Here is a 23,857-nt window from a genome sequence, read left to right as displayed (position 1 = left end):
AAATGATTTTTTTTTTCAAAATAAGGTAACTTTAAAATGACTATTTTGATCCTTAGAAGGATCAGGAATGGTCATATACTCTAGATTAGAAATTCTTAATCTGGGACTTACTAGTGAATTTTGGTTAGAGGGTGAGCCCATGAACCCCTGAAATCATTACCAAAAAATTACTTGCATCAGTGCTTTTTGGGGAGAAGGTCAATGGCTTTCATGAAATATGACTCAAAAGAATTTAAGAACCGTGGCCCCACATAATAGTTACATGGAATAAATCCAGTCTTGTTAAATGATAACAATAAGGAAGGGAAAAATGATTTGGGATACTAAGGATTTTTTTAATTTTTTTTTCAACGTTTTTTTATTTATTTTTGGGACAGAGAGAGACAGAGCATGAACGGGGGAGGGGCAGAGAGAGAGGGAGACACAGAATCGGAAACAGGCTCCAGGCTCTGAGCCATCAGCCCAGAGCCCGACGCGGGGCTCGAACTCACGGATCGCGAGATCGTGACCTGGCTGAAGTCGGACGCTTAACCGACTGCGCCACCCAGGCGCCCCACTAAGGATTTTCTTAAAGTGACCTATGCAGTAATCCCTTTTTATTACAGCATCTCATTTGTGAATTTTTAAAAAATAATATTTTACCCTCTCCCACATGTTTTGGTTATACAGATAAATTTAGATGAATTGAGTTTTGGGAGGACAATTAATCTCCAAGTGCTGCCCAAGCATTTATCATTTTTCTTTCTAAAATTAGCAAACAGCATAATTTTTACCTTGTACGGGCTATAAGATTACTGAGCTTTGTTAATATATGGAAAAAATCTTATATGGTTTCTTGACATGAGATAAGATACTTTTTTCTAAAAATAGTTTTTATTACCTCTTAAGTAACTGCCCTAGATGGTCTCCAAACAAGAATTTTCCTAGTTTTAACAATGAAATTCAACCTCAGGCAAAAAGTGATTTTCTCCTCTCCACCTTCCATAGTGTTTATCTCACCAAAACCTTTGAAATATTTCTTTTATTACCAGTTACATAGTCTATAAACACTCCATGACTCTTGTTGTTATTGCTCTTGTTATTATCATTTACTGTTTGGGCTGACACATGGAGTAATCAAATATAGACTTGACTTAGAACCCTGGTTTTAGTATCATTCTTTAAATTAATTGCTTGTTTATTTTACCAGCTGAATAAAAACTATACAAAAGCAGTCAGAAGACTAGAGGAATAGTTGAAAGATTTCTTAAAGCTCCCTCCATCTTTTTATCTAGGCAATCCTTAGGTGTCACATGGCCCTCTAGTGGAAGGGATGCTCAGCTGGACCGAGGCAACAGCAGGATATTCTGGGAATTGTTACCCAAGGGATTGCTTTTATTCAGGTAATCTTTATAGTTTGGATTAATTAGCTGGTTCTTACAACTTAGGTGATAGAAGTTTTGAATAGGTAAGGAGGTATTTTACAGTAAATATTCCTATTTGTGGAAGACTCACCTAGCTTAAGCCTGTGCCTTATTAAATACTATTGATCTTTTATTAAAGGATTGGTTGGGCATTTTGTTGTTATTGTTGTATTGTTACAGTTGTTGCTACTGGTGGTAGTGCTGTGTTTGTTTTGTTGTTTGCTTTTTATTTTTTAGTGTTTTTTTGTTTCATAGAGTGTACTTTATACTTGATAAATAATCATCCCTCATAAGTAAAGCTCTCCAAGGCTCCTTATTCTTTTGTTTTTATCTAGTTTTTCACAATAAAATTTCAGTATTTTCCTTTTTTAAGTAATTTTGAATATTCATCTATACATTCTTAAAATTTTGTCAGACACAATTTTTCACTTTACTTTTATATTTAAAGTGGATAAATAGTGTAGAATCTTAAAAAGAATAGAAATGTAGGTGTCTCACTAATGAGAAAGAAGATTTGAAATTAACAAGGGCAAAAAGAAGCATAGATCTAGAATTGGGGGCGCTTATATCTTCTTTCTTCCTTTAAAACATATTAGTTTCATTCACTTCTACTCTTTGGCATTCTTCTTCTTGAGATTAGAAGCTACAGGTCCATAACTTGAGTTTCACTATTTTTTGTTACTGTTCTCATTCTCTTTGGAAATTTCTGGATGTGTGAATGAATTTAAGATGATAGTACAACAGTAGGAGAAATAGAAGTTGACTTTTCTTCTTCTTCCGTATTCTCTTCAGACCTTTGTCATTGAAATTAAACTGAGAGGTTTCTGGCAATTTAGTATTCTAGTAGGATGTTTTGTAGTAATAAGTATTACTAATAAAACAAAGATATGAAATAACCGATAAACTTGATAGCCTCTGATCCAGCAGGTGCTGAAATACCTACTTTTTGATGTACTTTAATATAAGCCAAAACGCAAGCAAAAATAGAATTTATAGAATAAGATGAGTAAATACTCTTACTGATGGTGCCTTGAATGGGAGAGCATAAGTAATATGTAATGATTTAGATTCTTTTAGTATTTGACTTTGCCTGATGTCAAAACAATGTTAGTGAACTAATTGTTCAGTCAGTTTATTTTTATGGGAGTGCTTTAAAAGTTTTTTAAATATGAATTTCTTCTACTTATCAGGGTGAATCAGCACTTGATTTGGCAAAGCAGAGAAAGAACGTGTGGATGATCAACCATTTGCAAGAGGCGAGACAGGCCAAAGGATATGACAATCCGTCCTTCCTTAGAAAGCTCAAAGCTGATAAGGTAAATTCATGACTGAAGTTTTTCAGTATATAATCTTTTTAAGTAAAATTCATAGGCATGCCTTCTTACCTGAGCATTTATAGTTTTTAATTTTGCCATTGACCAGTGTGGCTAATTTGTCAATCATCAAAGGTGAATAGCATTAAGCCTTGAATACCATTTTATTTTAGGCTGTTCTGGTGGTAATACTATTTACTTAAAGTTAATGTTGATCTATGTGTTATCACAACAGAATGACAACTTTTGGACAAAGGGAAATGTAAAAGCATGCCTCATTTATTTATAGTTCAGACTTCCTTAATGCATTGAAAATTCATTGGTCCATTACTTAGACATGAGAAGAGTTAGATTTATAGTTTATAAACTTGCCTTTTTTCAACCCCACAGTTGAGAATAATGAGCAATTTTTGCATGTTGTATTACCTCTTTCATTTTACTACTAGATATGATATAGAGAATGGTTATTTTTTTATTTTCTTTGATTTTGCTCTGTCCTCTAGGATTTAGAGCAGTTTTTCTCAACATAGCAAACAAAGGCTGATGTCTCATAATAAGTAAGCTTGTAACAAAAGAGTCTTATATTACTTTGGAAAGTCCCATAATCTTTATGCTTTTATTTGTTTAGTGTAAATATTATAAAGGATTTTTAAAAAATACATTGTCAGATGAAAATGACTTTGTAAATTCTAGATGTTTATTAATATATAGTTACTTATTATAGCAATAATGAACTAGATGCCAGGTTTATGTGTTTGAATGTGATTTCTTTTATTTTTTGATTTTATTAAAAAGATGTATTTACTTATTTATTTATTTTTAATTTATTTTTTTAATTTACATCCAAGTTAGCATATAATGCAACAATGATTTCAGGAGTAGATTCCTTAATGCTCCTTACCCATATAGCCCATACCCCCTCCCATAACCCCTCCAGCAACTCTCTGTTTTTTCTCTATATTTAAGAGTCTCTTATATGTTTTGTTCCCCCCCCCTGCGTTTTTATATTATTTTTGCTTCCCTTCCCTTATGTTCACCTATTTTGTATCTTAAAGTCCTCATATGAGTGAAGTCATATATATGTTTTTCTCTAATTTTGCTTAGCATAATACCCTCTAGTTCCATCCATGTAGTTGTAAATGGCAAAATTTCCTTCTCTTTTGATTGCCAAGTAATACTCCATTTGTGTGTGTGTGTGTGTGTGTGTGTGTGTGTGTGTGTATTGTGTGTGTATGTATATGTGTGCATATATATATATATATATATATATACGCACACATACACATATACATACACACATACCACATCTTTATCCATTCATCCATTGATGGACATTTGGGCTCTTTCCATACTTTGGCTACTGTTGATAGAGCTGTTATAAACGTTGGGGTGCATGTGCTCCTTCGAAACAGCACACCTGTATCCTTTAGATAAATACCTCAGTAGTGCAATTGCTGGGTTGTAGAGTAGTTCTATTTTTAATTTTTTGAGGAACCTCCATCCTGTTTTCCAGAGTGGCTGCACCAGTTTGCATTCCCACCAGCGATGCAAAAGAGATCCTCTTTCTCTGCATCCTCACCAACATCTGTCGTTGCCTGAGTTGTTAATGTTAGCCATTCTGACAAGTGTGAGGTGGTATCTCATTGTAGTTTTGATTTGTATTTCCCTGATGATGAGTGATGTTGAGCATTTTTTTGTGTGTCAGTTGGCCATCTGGATGTCTTCTTTGGAGAAGTGTCTATTCATGTCTTTTGCCCATTTCTTCACAGGTTATTTGTTTGGGGTGTTGAGTTTGAAAAGTTTTTTGTAGATTTTAGATACTAACCCTTTATCTGATATGTCATTTGCATATATGTGCTCCCATTCTGCCGGTTGCCTTTTAGTTTTGCTGATTGTTTCCTTCCCAGTGCAGAAGCTTTTTATTTTGATGAGGTCCCTCCCAATACTTCCTTTTTGCTTTTGTTTCCCTTGCTTCCGGAGATATGTTGAGTAAGAAGTTACTGTGGCCAAGGTCAAAGAGATTTTTGCCTGCTTTCTCCTCAAGGATTTTGATGGCTTCCTGTCTTACATTTAGGTTTTTCATCCATTTTGAGTTTATTTTTGTGTAAATTTTTTTCAATGTTTATTTATTTTTAAGAGAGAGAGAGACAGAGTGCAAGCGGGGAAGGGGCAGAGAGAGGGGAGACACAGAATCTGGAGCAGGCTCCAGGCTCTGAGCTGTCAGCACAGAGCATGATGCAGGGCTTGAACCCACCAATCGCGAGATCATGACCTGAGCTGAAGTGAGACACTTAACCTTCTGAGCCACCCAGGCGCCCCTAATTTCTTTCAAAAAAGAGAGAACAGTTTAGCACAGTTTTATTAATGTTTGTATATTACTGGGATCAGTTCAGAAATTGAATATTCCTGTTTTTGTTTTTGTTGGTTTTTTTTTTTGCATTAGTATTTGTAAATACACTACATTTTTAAAAAAGATTACTCAATAAAAATTTATGTGATGGTTGAGGGCTTTGTGAAACGAAGTATTCGTAATTATGTAGATTGTTGTCTTTTCCTCCTATTAGAAATATTTGAGTCATAAACATGACTTGATTTGCTGTTCTGTACAGTATGTTCTGTATTTAAACAAGAAACAGTGGCATGTAGGATTCAGTAGTATTTTTCTAAAAATAAGTAAGTCATCCCAAAGGGGGAAAAATATTTTTGGACACTGCTAGTAGATTAGATAGATGCAGAGAAAATCTTGATTTCAGAAAACTGTTTTAAAAGTTGTTGGATTTTTTATATATTTTTTAATGTTTATTTTTTTTTTTTGAGAGAGAGAAAGAGCACGTGCATGCATGAGTGGGGAAGGGGCAGAGAGAGAGAGAGAGGGAGACATAGAATCCAAAGCAGCTCCAGGTTCTGAGCTGTCAGCACAGAGCCTGACGGGCTTGAACCCACAGACTGTGAGATCATGACCTGAGCCAAAGTTGGCCATTTAACCAACTTTGGGGAACCCAGGTACCCCAAGAGTTCTTGGATTTTTAAGGTTAGAAAGTTTTAGTTAGGCAGATTTATGGCTAAATAAATGCTTAACAATAAGTTAGAGGGAAATCTCTATTATTTCTCAACACTTAAAATCCCATGATCCCTTTTGTTAACAATGGTAATCTCACATATTGTCCTCTTTAATATTGTTTATTGATATATATGAAAATAAATCTGGGAAGATGGAGTAGATATTCTTTTCTCTGTACCTCCCCACTAAGTATAACTGCAAAACCTGGACATTATGTACAAAATATTTAAATGTAGGAAGATTCTGGGAGATGGAGAGAAAAAGGCAGAGTGGTTAGGGAGCTCAGGACCTGAAGAATGATATAGTGGGTAGTTTCCTGTGTTTTGTTTTATTTTGTTTTTGTTTTTTTTTTTTTTTTGCCTCAAATATCCCAAAAGTGGAGCTGACAAAGCCAACAACCTAGAATCACAAATGAATACAGACAAAGTCTCTGGCAAAATCCTCCTGTTTAGCCAAAGAACCACAAAAGAGGCAGCTTAACAAGATAGAGATTTTTAGAAAATAAATTTCTGCCACAGCTAAATATTGCAAAAAAACTGTGGCTCCATCCCAAATCATACCACCAAAGGCCATCAGACTTCCACCCTTACCAGGCTGTAATGAGGTGTCCCATCTTATCTCCTGGGATGGTGTCACAGAAGGCTAAATAAAGATTTGGCACTTTCATCCCCACTGGTCGTTAATGAGGTCCCATCCCCTGCTCTATCAGGGAAGACCACAGAGGAAACAATAATGAGGCACTTCTAATCCTCCCAGCCAGGGAGGTATAAGTAGAGGTATAGTGAGAATTGGAAGTTCCACCTTTGCCCAACAGTAATTAGGAGCCCCCCCTTCTCAGGTGTCAGTGGAGTCCAAGTTGAGATCTGAGCTTCATTCACATCACCTGGCAGTATTGGGAAGGTGCATCACTCCCTCCTTCTGCCATGCTGCATCAGAGGAATCCATCTAAAAGAAAAGGTTTAATAAGATCCAGTGTCTGATAATACCCAAAATCCAAAATGTCCAGGTTTCAAAGGAAAACATTCATCATACCAATAACCAAGAAGATCTGAAACTGATAAAAAGAGAATCAAGTAGGTACCAACAACATGATGACAGAGATGTTAGAATTATCTGACACAATATTTTAAAACAGCCATTAAAAAAGACTTCAGTGAATAATTATGAACATGCTTGAAACAAAGGAAAAATAGTCTCAGCAAAGAAATAGAAATATAGAAATAGAATATACAGAAGAACCAAATGGAAATTTTAAAACTGAAAATTACAATAACCAAATGTACAAAACTCAGTGAATGGGCTCAACAGCAGAATAGAGGGGACAGAGGAAAGAATCTGTGACCTTGAAGATAGAACAATAAAAATTACACATTCTGAATGACAAAAGGGAATAAATTGAAAAAAATGAACAGAGCCTGAGGAACCTGCGGTTATAACAGAGTATCTGATATTGATATGTTTGGTGTCCCAGAAGAAGAAGAGCAGGAGGGTGGAACTAAAAAAGTACTCAAAAGATATGATGGCCCATAAAACCCCCAAATTTGTCAAAAGACAGACCTACTGAATAAGAACTGGAACATACCCTAAACAGAATAAACTCAAAGAAATCCTGCCTGAACACATCATAGTCAAAATTCTGGAAACAAAAGACCAAAAAATAAAATTCTTGAAATCCCCTTACCAGCAGGGGTGAAACAGTTCAGACGACCCTGGAATTCTTGTCAGAAACCATAGAGGCCAGAAGAAACTGGCACACATTTTTCATGTGCTGAATGGAAAGAGCTGTCAACCCAGAATCCAGTATCCAGTAAAAATATCTTTCAGGAATGAAGGAGAAATCATCACCTTCCTCAGATAAAGGAAAACTAAGAAAATTTGTTACCAGCAGACCTACCCTAGAAGAATGGCTAAGAGAAGTTCTTTAAACAGAAAGGAAATGAAAAAAAATTAGAAAAAAAAAAGGAAATGATAAAAGATCTTGCAACATAAGATCATGATAAGCCAAATTATGGGTAAATACCATGGACTTCTCATCTTATACCTTCTAAATTATGTTTGATGATGGAGCAAAAATTATAATACTGCTTGATGTGTCTCTAAATGTGGGTAAAGAACATATGTGAGACTATTTATTTATTTATTTATTTATTTATTTTTAACGTTTATTTATTTTTGAGACAGAGAGAGACAGAGCATGAACGGGGGAGGGTCAGAGAGAGGGAGACACAGAATCCAAAACAGGCTCCAGGCTCCGAGCTGTCAGCACAGAGCCTGACGCGGGGCTCAAACTCATGGACCGTGAGATCATGACCTGAGCCGAAGTCGGCCGCTTAACCGACTGAGCCACCCAGGCGCCCCAATGTGAGACAATTTATAATATAATCAGGGGTGGGTAGAGAGGCATAAAGGCAAGTAAAGTTTCCACACTTCTCTTGAACTGGTAAAATGATGACACCAGTATATACTAGGATAAGTTATGTTTATATAATACTTAGAGTAACTACTAAAAAAGCTATACAAAGAGATAAACTGAAAAACACTATAGATGAATCAAAATAGAATTCTAAAAAGCTTTCCAGTAACCCACAAGAAGGCAGGAAAAAGAAAACAGAGAAACCATAGAGAAGAAGTAGAAAACAAAAAATAAAATTATAGACTTAAACTCTAGCATATCAGTAATCTCATTACATTAAAATATTCTAATATACCAAGTAAAAGACACATATTGGCTTTCTGTATTATAAAACATGACCCAACTATGTACTGTCTATAAGAAACTCACTTCACATGTAAGAATATTGGCAAGTTGTTTATATAGGCAGAATGGAAATGATATATGTTACCCTGATAACAAAAACACACAAAAGCCCTAAAAAAAAAAAAAAAAAAAAAAAAAAAGAACTATAAACCAATATCCCTGATGAATATACAGTTGACCCTTGAACAACATGGGTTTAACTGTGTAGGTCCACTTAGATTTTTTTTTTTTTGATATAGTACTGTAATGTATTTTCTCTTCCCTAATGATTTTCTTAGTGATATTTCCTTTTCCCTAGTTTACTGTAAGAATACAGTGTATATATAATACATATAACATATAAAATATGTTTAGCCAACTGTTTATGTTACTGGGTAAGACTTCTGGTCAAAATAAAAGGCTGTTGTTAAGTTTTGGGGGAGTCAGATGTTATATGCAGATTTTTTATTTTTTTATTTGTTACCCCTAACCCCTCCATTATTCAGGGTTTAACAGTCTACTCAAAATTTTTAATAAAATGTTGACAATAGAAGTCATCATTACATAAGAGGACTTATGTACCATGACCAAATTGGGTGTATTATAGGAATGCAAGGCTCATTTATTTATTTAAAACAATTTTTTCAATGTTTATTTATTTTTAAGAGAGAGAGAGAGACAGAGTGAGAGCAGGGAAGGGGCAGAGAGGGAGGGAGACACAGAATCCAAAGCAGGCTCCAGGCTCTGAGCAGTCAGCACAGAGCCCAACGTGGGGCTTGAACTCATGGACCGCGAGATCATGATTTAAGCTAAAGTCGGACACTTAACTGACTGAAGCATCCAGGTGTCCCTGCAAGGCTCATTTAATATTCAAAATTATTCTGTGTAGTATACCATATTAACAAAGAAGAAAAATCTCATAATTATATCCATGCAGAAAAAGAATTTGATAAAGTCAATGTCTGTTTATGGTAACACTCTCAAGAGAACTACAAATAGAGGAAAATTTCCTGAACTTTATAAAGGACATTTCTAAAACCTTCAGCTAATATCATACTTAATTGTGAAAGACTGATTTCCCAGTAAGATCAAGGACAAGGCAAGGATATCCCTCTTACTGTTTTTATTCAACTTAGGGCTGGAAATTCTAGCTAGTGAAATAAAGCAAGAAAAGGAAATTAAAAGGCATATAGTTCGGAAAAAGGAAAAAAAAAATTGTCCCTATTTGTGGTTGACATGACTGTCAGTATAGAAAATCCCGAGGAATCTGTAAAGTAAACCCCTAGAACTAATAAATGAATTTAGTGAGTCATAGGATATAATCTATTTTATTTCTAAAAACTTTTTTAATGTTTATTTGTTTTTGAGAGAGAAAGACAGAGCATGAAGGAGGGAGGGTCAGAGAGAGGGGGACACAGAATCCGAAGCAGGCTCCAGGCGCTGAGCTGTCAGCACAGAGCCCAACACAGGGCTCGAACTCACGGACTGAGATCATGACCTGAGCTGAAGTCAGATGCTTAACCAACTGAGCCATCCACGTGCCCCCTATTTTACTCTATATACTGTAATAAACATGCAGACACCAACATTAATACAGTATTACTTAGAATTGCACAAAACAATTGGGTACTTAAGTGTAAATCTAACCACACACGTAAAATAACTATATACTGAAAGTTTTTTTAAATGCCAATGAAAGAAATCAAAGGTGATCTAAATAAATGGAGAGATATATTGTGTTCTTAAAATGGGGGGTGTCTGGGTAGCTGAGTTGGTTAAGTGTCTGACTCTTGACCTCAGCTCAGGTCTTGATCTCAGGGGTCATGAGTTCAAGCCCTGTGTTGCGCTTTGTGCTGGATGGGAAACCTATTTAAAAAAAATATGTAAATTTTTAAATAGTAAATATGTCAGTTGTGCCCAAATTGTTATATAAATTTCATGTAATTAAAAAATTCCAGCAAGATTTTTTTTTTCTGTATGGCCAAGATTATTCTATACAGAAAGGCAATAGATCTAGGATAGCTAAGACAATTTTGAACAAAAAGAATCATTCTGTGCAATTTTAAGACCTGCTATATATCTATAGTAATCAGGACTGTGTGGTATGCTTAGAGGAACAAATTCCTAGATCAGTGAAAGAGAATAGAGATCCCAGAAATGGAACCACAGAGATATATATGCCCATTGACTTGATAGAAGTGCAAAAACAATTCAGTGGAGAAAATAAAACTTTCCAACAAATGATGCTAGAGCATTTGGACCTGTATAAACAAAAAAATAAAATAAACCTCTACTCAGACTTCACACTGTATAAAAAAGTTACTCAAGGGGCTCCTGGGTGGCTCAGTCAGTTAAGCGTCTGCCTTTGGTTCAGGTCATGATCTCACGGTCCATGAGTTCGAGCCCCATGTTGGGCTCTGTATTGACAGCTCAGAGCCTGGAGCCTGCTTCAGATTCTGTGTCTCCCTTTTTCTCTGCCCCTCCCCTGCTCATGCTCTGTCTCTCTCAAAAACAAAGATTAAAAAAATTTTTTTTCAAAAAAAAAGTTAACTCAAAATAGTTCACAGACTTAAATGTAAAATGCAAAACTATAAAACTTTAGGGCTATGCAAGGAGTTAGACTTCACATGAGAAGTATGATCCATGAAAGTAAAAATTGATCAGTTAGACTTAATTAAAATGAAAAGCTTTTGTCCTATGAAAAACCCTGTTAATTAGGATGAAAAGACAGACTACAGACTAGGAGAAAATATTTGCTAGCCATATATCCAACAAAGGACTAGTTTGCAGAATCTATAAAGAATTTTCACAACAATGAAGAAATCAATTCAATTAGAAAGTGGATTAAAGGCAAAAAGATATTTCACCAAAGAAGATATAAAAATGGCAGATAAACACATGAAAAGATGTTCAGTATCATTAGTCATTAGGGAAATGCAAATTAAAACCACAATGACTTACTATCATATACCTATCAGAATAACTAAAGAAGTTGCAGCAACACCAAATGCTGGTGAGGGTACAGAGAGATTACTCCACATGATTCCTACATTGCTGGTGGGAATGTAAAACAATACAGTACTCTGGAGAACAGTTTGAGAGTTTCTTTTTTAAAAACTTAATATGCATTTACCGTACAACCCAGAAGCTGTACCGTTATGTACACAAAATCCTGTACATAAATGTTTATCGCAGTTCTATTCATAATAGCCCCAAACTGGAAACAACCCCAGAGTCCTTCAGTGGATGAATGGTTAAACTGTGATACATTCATACCATGGAATGTTCTTTAATAATAAAAAGAAGTGAACTAAGGATATATGCAATAACATGGATCAATGTCTAGACAATTATGTTGAATAAAAAAGCCAATCCCATAAGGTTACATACTATATCATTCCAATTATATAAAATTCTTGAAATGACAAAATTATAGAAATGTAGAATAGATTAGTGGTTGCCAGAGGTTAATATACAGGTGAAGGTAGAGTAGGAGGGAAGTTGCTCTAAAAGGACAACATGAGCAGTCCTTGTAGTGATGGAAATATTCTGCATCTTAACTGCATCAATGTCAACATCATGATTATGATATTGTACAAAATATTGTACTATATTTTGCAAAATGTTAGTCTTTGGGGGAACCTGGGTAAAGGGTACTTGGGATCTGTATTATTTATTACAACTACATGTGAACCTATAGTTGTTTCAAAATTAAGTTTAATACAAAAATAGCTTACTGAATTACAGACTTTAGATGGTAGATACACAGGTATTCACCATAAAATTCTTTCAAACTTACTATATATTTGAAAGTTTCCATAATAAAATTCAAGAGAAAACAGATTTTTTATATCTACAAAAGCAGCACATCACCATTACATCTTTTTTTTTTTTTTAATATCTTTACAGTATCATAAATAACATGGTAAGTAACATTTTGGAAAAGAAAAAGACAACTCTGGAAACCCCACACATGGATATTTATCCAAGTGAAATGAATTTACATTCATGCAGAAATCTGTATGCAAATGTTTATAATGGCTTTATTCACAGTCCTCAAATTTGGAAACAACCTTTATCCTTGAGCTGGAGATGGATAAGTAAACTGTGATACATCCTATAATGGAATACTACTCAGCATTAATAAGGAACAAACTGCTGATACACACAACAACATGGGGGAGTGTCAAATGAATTGTTGAAGTGAAGGAAGCCAGACTTAAAAGAGTGCATCAGTATGATTCCATGTATACAACATTCCTGCAAAGGAAAAACTATAGGGGTAGAAATCAGATTAGTGTTTGTTAGGGGCTGGGTCTGGGGGCATAGGTATTTCAGGACTTGATAGAACTGTTCTGTGTCTTAATTTTCATGCTGACATAACTGTGTATATTAATCTAACTTCAGAGTACCCAAGAGAGGGTGAATTTTACTGTATGTAAATTGTATCTTTATTTTTAATAATGAAAAAAATGTAGCTATGGCTGAGGGAGAATGAGTACCTTAAATCAAGGCAAGTTACAGATAATTTTAGAAAATACTTCTTTAAATAACACATCTACTTTCTCTGCCACCAACACCCACCCACACTTAACCATACACCCTGTCCTCCCTAGTTATAAATATTCCCTAATGTCTTTTTTTTTTTTTGAGAGAGAGAGTGAAAGTGTGAATGGGGAAGGGGATAGAGAGAGAGAATCTTAAGCAGGCTCCACATGCAGCATGGAGTCTGACACAGGGCTAGATCCCACGACCTTGGGATCATGACCTGAGCCGGTATCAAGAGTCAGACGCTCAACCGACTAAGCCACCCAGGCACCCCTTCTCTAATGTCCTGATATAAAATCCATCTGTGTTAGAGATGAAATAACATATCAGAAGGGTTATTTTACTACAGCATAAAATTAAAACTCTGAAGTTAAGTTTGTTATTCAAGCTAAAATTACACACACTATTTAGAAAATGAATTACAGTGGCTAAATTGGGAAAGATATGGCCATTTATTTATATGAAAAAGTATTTATTTCATTAGAGGCCAACAGTACAAACAGGGTGCTACAAAAAATGTAATATCTTAGCTTTCAAAAAGGTAAATAGTGAGGAAAGTAATGTTTATACTTTGACCTTTATTAAATCACAGCTGGAATATCTTAAATTGTTTTGTCACTTAAGGTTACTCCAGAGACTTGATAGCTGCCTATCAACTGTGGTATGTGTTACAAGGAAATAGGTTTTATACTTAGAAGTAGGGACTTTGTAGCAATTAGACTAGTACAAAAATGAAATGGAACTACCTCCAAAGTATTAAGTGCTCTGCTTTGATCTGTGTTCAGGGGCACATACTCTTCCTTCTGTGGACTCTGGGACTCTGTAGACTGATTTTGTTTTCTATTTCATTTTAAGGTTTTTCATTTTAAGGTCATTCAAACTATCTTCTTCAGGCTAAGCATCCGCAGGATTCTTTATCTGTTGTAGCTCTTAGAACATCAAGTTATTCTAGTTGGTCTTATCTCTAGTTATCAGTGGCCTGTTAATGGGGTGGTGTCATCAAGAACTGTTTCCTAGTTTATCCACGTGTTGGCAAGCAGCAAATACTGCTGTCTTCTATTATCTGATATCTAGACCCACTCCTATAATTTATACTCTCATTTTCCACAATTTTAACTGCTTTTAAATTGTCTATAGAAGACTGAGACTAGCATCTTGAATAGTGCCTGCACATAGTAAACATATTTGAATGAGTGAATTTCACTTTCTGATGCATGTTTCCACGAAGATAACAGTGATTCACATTCAGATAACCTGAAACATGCAAACTTTCTGACTAATTGTTTTTGTTTTTTTTCTGTGCAGGAATTTCGGCAGAAAGTAATGCTAGGAACTCCTTTCCTAGTTATTTGGCTGGTTGGGTTTATAGCAGACCTAAATATTGATTCTTGGCTCATTAAAGGGCTAATGTATGGTGGCGTTTGGGCTACAGTACAATTTCTTTCAAAGTAAGTGTGTTGTTTTTAACTATGTTTTTATCTGTACATGAAAAGATATAATTTGGATGCTGCTTTGTAAAATTAATGTTTTGTATGCTTAGAATACTACCTTTATGTAATATATGTCATCTTAATTTAGTGTTAAAGAATTTTGGCAGATTTATATCTGAAATCTTTTAAATTTTTAATGTTGTTGAAATGTTGAAATTCTAGAGGTGTATTCAATGAAAAACTCTAACATATAATTTGAAGTCTAAGATACAATTTAAAAACATTTCAGTAGAAGTAGATTGAGTTCGTTGACCTAACTAATATACATATTGCTTATTTCTAGGTAATTATAGCTTTAGCTTACCTTTTTATAGGAGTTATATTTTCTTTGGTCATAAGCAATATGCAAGAAGGAGGTTTGATTTTAGTAGTAAGGTACAGTCTGAGCATATGAAGTACGCTCAGCCTTTTTATTTTCTCCTCCCTCTTTTTTCTTTAAAACATTGTGATCTTTCCCTTTTTTTTCTCCTTAGATCTCATTTTCTAAAATTGCCTATTCAGCAAACCTAGGCAGTTGTCTATGATCTAGAACTTCCTACCTAATCTCCATTCCTTTAGTACTTTGTTTTCACCTGAATTTCCAACAAAAAAGAAAAAAAGAGTTCTGAAAATAATTCACATAGAGTCTGTTAACTCTCAGGAATAGGCTTAATTCTAGGTAATTAATCTCATTTTAGTGTTTCTAGGGGCTCCAAGGGGTCCTATAAATAGGAAGACTTCACACATAGCCTACATGGATAGTTGATCCTGCCTATGTTTAATACAATTCATTAATACTTTTCCCAAATTCTAAATTCTGTAAATAATGACCTTCAAATCCATTAAATTGGCCAGTTCATTCTGTTTGAAAAGCTGTACTAAAAGCTTAATAGGAGTGTGTAGGTAAGGAGAAATAATGAAACAGAAAAACTTGAGGATTGCTTTGTACTCATTTGTCAAAATTATAATACATCTTTGATGAATAATATGCTAAATGATAGAGTTACTAACTATACTGAAGTGAATTATGGACTTAAGAGAATAGAAGTAGACTGAAATTCTGAGGCTGAAAAATATCTAGAATAGAATATAATTCTGTTGGTAAATTAGGATCCTCAGAATCTTGCTCACTCATTCAGCTGTGAACTCATTTATTATTGATTACCATGAAAAATGGTCTTGGTAGTTAAGCATTCTGGATGTCTGGATTTTGGTTAAACCAGAGTTTACTATGTGGAACATGTGTAATTTTCATTTAAATAAATAATTCCTTTTTACAAGGAAATCTAGAGCTCAAATTTTATAAAACTTGTGTTTTGCAGATCCTTTTTTGATCATTCAATGCATAGTGCATTGCCTCTTGGAATATATTTGGCAACCAAATTTTGGATGTATGTAACATGGTTCTTCTGGTTTTGGAATGATATCCTTTGGTTATAAAGGTCTTATCTAAAGCAAATTTTGTTATTTAAATGAGTGTTTTATAATAATTTAACATTTGGGACTGAAGTATCCATGATTTGTTGCAGTAGAACAATATTTCTAGAAAAATAACATGTGAACCAATGTAAATATTGCTCTTAAATGTTTCATATTTAATAGATTGCTTTTGACAGCCGCTTTTAATAACAATATCAGAAATAATAGTAGCTACTATTTAGTATTTGAGTGTTTAAAGGGTATTTTCTTAAATACTTTGTACTCGTTTAGTACACATTCTATATGTTAATATTGTTATCTCCATTTTATACATGAGAAAATTTAGGCTTAAATAGGTTAAGCTGTTATCCTTGCCCAAGGCTACACAGCTAGTCTCTGGTAAGGCTGGGATAGAAACACATACTTGTCTGCTTCTATAACACCCATTCAAAACCTTTTTACTAAACTGTGATTTTCGTGTTTTAGTACCAGACTATGTACGCTAAATATTTTCTTAATATCACAACTTTTTATTTTGTTGTGGAGGATAACAGTTAATTTCCTTTTGCTTTATGAAAAAGCACGCTGTGCTGTATCTTCAAATATTTGCTAATTATTTCAATGTAGTATACTTTTACAAAAGTAATATAATCTGAAATTGTAAATGTGTGTGTGCATGTGTGTGTATCAAAGAAATAAGGACAGGGTCACCTTTTGATATTTTTACATAGAAAAAGCTCAATCAGTAAGACAGTCTGTTTTATTAAAATAAAGGCACATGTTTCACAAATGTCTACTAAAATCATTTTTTAAAACATTACTATAAAAAATATATAAAGTAGATTTTAAGTAACATGCAGTTTTTGGTGACTTATAGCTATTCTGAACGATTTTAATTACTATCTAGTTTCACTTCACATTGTGTTCTTTTTGTTGTCTGTGTTTTAAACAAAAACAAAATACTGAAAAAAAAATGCTTATTTTGAGACTGAGGCACAGTCTTACGTTTTTACAGCGTTATATGATTACTTTCAGAAAGTGGAGTGCTTTTTAAATATTTTTTTTTAGCGTAAGTATCTTTTGAAATGTTGCCATGTGACAGTTTTCACTAGCTCATTCTGCATTGTACTAAACTTTGACATAAACATTATTCAAGGATTTATTAACCATTAGAATTATCTTATTGAAACATTTAGTATAAGTAAAATAGATCTTCTTATTTTCATTACCTCATCTATTTTAAATTTATAAAAAGCACTGACCTCTGAAATGACTTTAGTATTCCAGACATACTTTCTAACTTTGTTTCCTAAATTGGACAGTAAATTTTACATCCCGAAAAAAGTCAGATTGACATTTCAGAATAATTTTAGACTGTTGCTGTTCTCTTAATCTGTTGTGCATATAAGTGGAGAAAAGCTGGAAAATTAGTAAATTATAAATATTGAAAACTTCATGCCAGAGAGTTTTATGTAGTCTGATTTGAGTTTTTTGTTCCTTTTTTGGAGACAATAAATAGCTATGCAAGTTTCTAAGCTAGGGAGTTGAGAATGTGAGAGGTAGATTTTGAGAGGAAGGTCAGCACAATCAAATCTGTTTAACTTGTTCTATTTGAATAATTGTGTCTTTAGAACAGATTGGCATATAGTTCATTTTTTAGATGCACTGAACAAATTGCATATATTTTTCAAATAAAAATTATAGTATGAAAATACCAGGTTTCATACTTGTCTGCACAGGAGTGATGATCATAGTACTGTCTCACAGAAGTCTTGAGCATGAATGTAATAAAGCTTAGGATACCTGACATGTAACAAATGTAAATAAGTATGTGTTATTATCTTCTGCATGACTTTTTGGATCATTGTGTCTGTCTACATCAGTTTTAACTGTGCATTTATGGTTTCTTTTATTCAGATGTTTGTATATGTGTGTATGCTACTCATGGAATGTGGAATGAAATCACAAATAACTTTAAATTCTGATTATAAAAAATTGTTTTATACTTATCTATGTTTTAAAAGAACCATATCTCTATATGATATTAGATATATATGATATTAGAGCTATATTTTTTTTGTTTTTAAGTATTAAACTTCTGAGACCAGAGATAGGAACTCAAGAAACCTCTAGGAAGAAAACAGAAAGAACCCAGAATAATTTATAATGGAAGCACAAGGGGTGTTAGGCAGGAAAGAGTCATGAGGTTCATGATGTAAAATAATGATTAAGATATAGAGTTAAAATAGCAGCTGTTATCAGGGACTGCCTCTCTTATTGACCTCAGCCTCTCTGTTGCTGCTTGTACCACTTTCCTCGTGCAACTCATGACTGCGTATGTAATTAAAACTGATTCGACTAGTTGTGGAAAATAAGAGTTACAGTCAATTTTTATTATTTGTGGTAATTATGTTCTATAAAGTTGCTGCAAACACTGAATTAGCAAATACTAAACCTATTGCTTCTGGAGAAGAAGAAAATGTCAGGCTCTGGTCACATTTTTGTCCATCAGTCAGTACATAACCTTGGTTTTATGTGTTTCTGTTTCAGTACCAAATTTAAGATTTATCACTGATTGATTAACATCGGACTCACAGCCAGCCACACTATAACCCATGCCTGAACAAAGCTTATATCTGATATTTTCTCTGTAAGGCACATCACAGCCCTCATGTGTTTAGGAACGTGAGATAACACCTCAGCACTTCACTAGGAGGCCATTTTAAACAGTAAAATCACCAACAAAAAACACAAAAAGGCAAAAGTGTGGCACAGAATAGACCTTTCAACTCAGCTGGCATTACGTGCATAGGGAGATACATATTTTTTGCTACTTTGCACATACCCATGATGACTAAAAAAGTACCGTGAATATTGATTTTAGGGTTACAAATAAATTTTATAGGAAGTAGGCATGAGGATCAACTGTATAAACTTTAGTTTCTCATAATATACCCAACTTAAGTGTTATTGTGGTGATAATGAATTTTATATTGATATAAACTATTCTTACAAGTGAGTTCTTAGTGTTTTCTATTATTCATTAAATAATTATCATCTCAGGGTCGCCTGGGTTGCTCAGTTGATCAAGCAAGAGACTTCAGCTCAGATCATGATCTCACGGATCGTGAGTTCGAGCCCCATGTCGGTCTCTATGCTGACAGCTCAGAGCCTGGGACCTGCTTCAGATTCTGTGTCTCCCTTTCTCTCTGCCCCTCCCCCACTCACACTCTATCTCTCTCTCAAAAATAAACATTAAAAAAATAGTAATTATCATTTCCTATATACCTTATATTTATTCAGCGCTTTTTGGTTTATAGTTCTTTCAAATCTATTATGTGACCTGGTTCTCAGAGCAATTCTTTGAGATTAGAAAAACCACACAAATCCTAATCCTGTTTTCCATCTGATGGAAGGAACCCTTGAGGTTCAGAGAAGTTGTATGTCTTGCTCAAAGTCATATGGATAGGTTATCAAGAGTCTAGTATAGCACCCACCTTTTTGATGTGATAACAGTGTATCTTCAAATGTGAACATAATTTTAAGTTTTTAAACCTTGCTGGAAAGAAACATGTAGAAAGAGCTTTAAACATATCCTTAACTGGGGTGCCTGGGTGGCTCAGTTGAGTGTTCAGCTCTTGATTTCGGCCCAGTTTATGATCTCATGGTCCTGAGATCAAGGCCCTTGTCAGGCTCTGTGCTAGACTTGGAGCATGCTTGAGATTCTCTCTCTCTCTCTCTCTCTCTCTCTCTCTCTCTCTCTCTCTCTCTCTCTCCCCCCCCTCTGTCCCCCCCCCCCGGCCCGCCCCCCCCCCCCGTGTGCTCGCTCTCGCTCTCTCTCTCTCTCTCTCTCTCCCTCCCTTCCTCCCTCCTCCCTCTCTCCTTCCCTCCCTCCCTCCCTCTCTCTCTCTGTCTCTCTCTCCAAACAAACAAAAAACCCTTAAACATTCATAAGTAAATCATAAGAGACAAGATCAAAAATGTATTTACAAAGCTGTTTATCATAGTACTAATAGGAAAAAAAAATGGAAACAACCTGAGTATCCATCCTGAATGGGAAATAGTTTTTATCAATTAGCTATGTGTAGTATGGGATAAAATCGCCATTAATAATGCTTTTCTAAGACTTGATGTGGGCTTATACTTAGGATGTAATAAGTGGAAAAATAAATTATATTTACAGGGTGATTCTAATTTTAAAATGTGTAAAGGATAAGAGTTGAAAAGTGAGTACATGTAATGTTAACAGTTGTTATCTCTGTGTTAGATTCATGACTGATTTTATTTTGTTTCTTGTCCTTTTATTTGAAAATGTTGTTCATTGACCATTTTTCTCTTATAATCAGACAACTCCGAAATTCAGTCATAGCCAGTACAATCAGTTGTTTATTGTGTTGGCACCACTTGTGAAATATTGATGATAGGTTATTAGAAATTTTATGTCTAAAAATAAATTAGTTTTCAGTCAGATTTTAAGCATAAACTGAAGATAGATATGAAGCTCTTCTGGAACTGGGATGACTACATATATAAAAATGAAGACATTGAAGAATTCTTGTTTTCACCATCCTCTCCTATGCATTTTTCTCTTAAGCATTTTTTCCTGTAGTTTACTGTTAGAGGACTTCTTTAGTTTTTTTGTGTGTATCTTTTCTAGTTTACTTGTAATAGTCTCTAAGCTTTTTAATGTCTATCTTCAGGTATCCAGTCACCACCAATGGTGAATTCTGACAATATTACTATAAATATTCTTCTATATCATTTGTGTGTGTGTGTGTGTGTGCGCGCGCGCATATACACACACATGCAGGTGTCTCTGAAGTTATTAAAGATAATCTCTAATTTATTTCTTAATTCATGTGTATTTGACTACTCTGTATAATGAATGATGTGAGGGGAGCGTGTGTGTGTCTTCCTTTCTGCTTATTCGGGAACTCATTGCTCCAACATACCCTTTCCTCACTCAGTTGCAGTATCAACCTTGATTTTTATCAGTTTTTCTCTACTCTGTTCAGTTTATTGATCTCTTGTGCCACTACGGTATTATCTTACTACTATATCCTTCCTTCCTTCCTTCCTTCCTTCCTTCCTTCCTTCCTTCCTTCCTTCCTTCCTTCCTTCCTTTGTTCTTCCTCTCTTTCTCTCCTTTTCTTCCTTCATTCCCCCCTCCCTGCTTCCCTCCCTTCCCTTTCTTCCTTCCAATACACACAGTTATATCAGTTTTAGGTGTACAATAATTGTGATTAAGCAATTCTATACGTTACTCAGTGCTCACCATTGTAAGTGTATTCTTGATCCCCTTCTCCTGTTTCACCCCCTCCCACCACCTCCCCACTAAAGCTTTTTTCTTAAACCATGATATCTGTTAGGCCAAGTTTCCCAGCGTTTTTGTTTCTCAGGAATGTTTTAGTTTTTGGCCCTTTGTGCTTCTGATTAAATTTTTTAAGATTAGCTGTTTAAGTTCTGTGAAAAGCCTAATGCAATTTTGATTGAAATTCTATTTAAGTTATAGAATAATTTAAAGAAAAGTGAATTCTTTTGATGTTTAGATCTTTGCCATTACAAAGTAACATAGACTGGCTAGCTTAAACAACAGAAATTAATTTCCTCACACTTCTGTATCAGGATGCCAGCATGATTATATTCAGGTGAGGATTCTCTTCTTGTCTTACAGGTAGGCACCTCCTCCCTATGTCCCATAGAGCAGGGGGAGAGAGTGAGGTTTCTTTCTTCCTTCTAAATCTTACATAGCTGCAGTCCTATTAGATTAGGGTCGCACCCTTAGTAACTTGTTTAATTACCACCTAGAGACCGTATTTCCAGAAACAGTTGCATTAGAGGCTAGGGCTTCATATGAACTTGGGGGGTAGGGGAGCGGGGGGGGGGGGGGACATGATTCAGTCCATAGCAGAGGGCCAGGGTGGGACTAATGGGAATTCTGCCTTTTTATTCTTATCCGCATGTTCCATACCACTTAATACAAATTAAGAACAACCCCAAACAGCTTGCCTCGCCAGAGTTGTTGTCTTTTCTTGACCTCAGGTTGAACTTTATGGTATAGTGTGGCATTTCCCCTTTTTGAAGCTGTCTCTGGTATTTTGTAGATAGTTGATTAATTTGATTTACTGTTTTTATTTTATTTTGTTGGGTATTATGGTAAATCAGAGCTGCAGTTCACAGCAGGCATCAAAGTAACATCCAAGTGGATTAAAGAGTTAAATGTAAAACAATATTCCATAAACATTTAAATGAAAATATTGACGACACGTACTTCTTTTTTTATTTAATTAGAAGTCTAAACGTAAAAGCAAAAGTACAAGTTAAGTCAAATAGAGCTTCTTTTACTTCTAAAATTGACAACTTTTTTCTTTGATGAAAATGTGGTAGTCAAGCAATATGTATTGTTAGCGGGATTATAAATTGGCATATCTTTCTGGAAATAGTCTGACAGTATAAAAAACATACATCAAGCCTTAAATATGTTCATACCCAAAGATATTGTCTCCATAATATTTAAGGGCCTAGGATATTCTGCTGAGTGCTTTGGAGAAGCAGAATAGCACAGGTAAAAAGAGCCCAGATTTTAATATTTCCTCCACCTCTAATTTACTCTGCAGCTTTGGACTGTTTAGTTAACCTCTGCCTCAGGTTTGTCACCTGTTAACGTGGGGATAACTGTAGTATATATCGTAGTTTTCATGCAGATTAAATGGCAAATAGTCAATTAATAAGTGTTATTTGTTTTACTAGTGTTCATAAAACACCATGGTCTCAATTTTGATTAAAAATGCAGAATACCGAATATAAAAGGAATTATCTCTGGATTGTGGAGGTATTTTTGCCTTTATACTTTTTAGTATGTTTTTTTTTTTCTTTTAATCAGGAAAAAAAAAAGTTGTTTTAAACCTTTACAAAGAACAACCAGGCCATTTGTGGAGAGTTTGTAAATTTTTGTTTTTAAGTTTAAAAATTAACTGGTGTGACCTATTATTAAAGCTAAGTTCAAACTACCATTTGAAGATATCTAATCTCCACACTTTTAAAGACCAAGCAAAGAAATTGTTTAAGTTCATCTGATATTTAATTCTTGAATATCCCTTTCAAAACTGTAGACATTTATTGAGCTGCTGTTTAGCCCCCTCACAAATTTAGTCCAGGCTGTAAGAAGCTGAGCTATTTAGTTACATTTAGCACCTTTTGAAATTGTTATAGTGAATAAAGGTCCTGCTCCTGAATAGTACCAGACTTTGTATTCTTTGCATATACATTTAGCCAGCTTTATTCTCGAGATTCTTAGTTGTTGATACTTGTGCCAACATAAAATCTTGAAAATGGTATTTGAGTATTTCAGATATTTGTGTCTCAGAAAATTGTTGCTCTAGCAACATTATTTTTCTTAGTGTTATTTAAAATAGTTTTTGATTCCTCATTTATATTTATAAAGGTTAGTACATTTCTTACATTTTCATTAGGTAGAAAAATGTGAACATGGAAACTTCTGTTTTAAGAAAGTTTCTAAATAGTTTTCTAAAATTAAGATCAATTTGTGTTCAAAAAAGCAATGGAAAGAATTTAAAAGCAGCCTTTTAAATGCATGGGTGTGATATCTAAAGTAGTAGATATATAAAGATTTTAATGCAAAGAGATAAAGCAATATATTAATATAACTTTGAAGATGAGAATTCCCTTCATTTTTGATCAAAAGGAGTAATGGTCATTTAAAAATAATGATTCACTGAATTTTTAATGCATCACTGACTTTTTTAAAGGGTCAGATAAGCCAATCCTACATGACTTAAAGTTTATAAAGAAATCACATTTTTACTTTTTCCATTCAGTTATGAACATAATTTAAAAGTATATTTATTTTGATGTAATAATAGATAAATCAGCTTGTATTTTTTTTT

The 23,857-nt window shown here is 34.4% G+C and overlaps 1 protein-coding gene across 5 annotated transcripts in view; it reads left to right on the top strand.

Annotated features, from left to right (window-relative positions):
• The window catches only part of ZDHHC17 (zDHHC palmitoyltransferase 17), a 104,536-nt gene that overhangs the window by 53,420 nt on the left and 27,259 nt on the right, over positions 1-23,857 (top strand). For all 5 annotated transcript variants that reach the window (XM_040491371.1, XM_040491370.1, XM_040491368.1 and 2 more), the window contains 3 exons: positions 2,594-2,719; positions 14,368-14,510; positions 15,854-15,954. In XM_040491371.1, coding sequence (XP_040347305.1) covers positions 2,594-2,719; positions 14,368-14,510; positions 15,854-15,954 — 370 coding nt within the window. The remainder of the gene's footprint in view (positions 1-2,593; positions 2,720-14,367; positions 14,511-15,853; positions 15,955-23,857) is intronic.

This window comes from Herpailurus yagouaroundi, unplaced genomic scaffold (assembly GCF_014898765.1).
Source record: "Herpailurus yagouaroundi ecotype Mexico unplaced genomic scaffold, PumYag 182, whole genome shotgun sequence".
In the NCBI taxonomy this organism is placed as follows: domain Eukaryota; kingdom Metazoa; phylum Chordata; class Mammalia; order Carnivora; family Felidae; genus Herpailurus; species Herpailurus yagouaroundi.
This window is presented reverse-complemented; position numbering and strand designations above follow the sequence as displayed.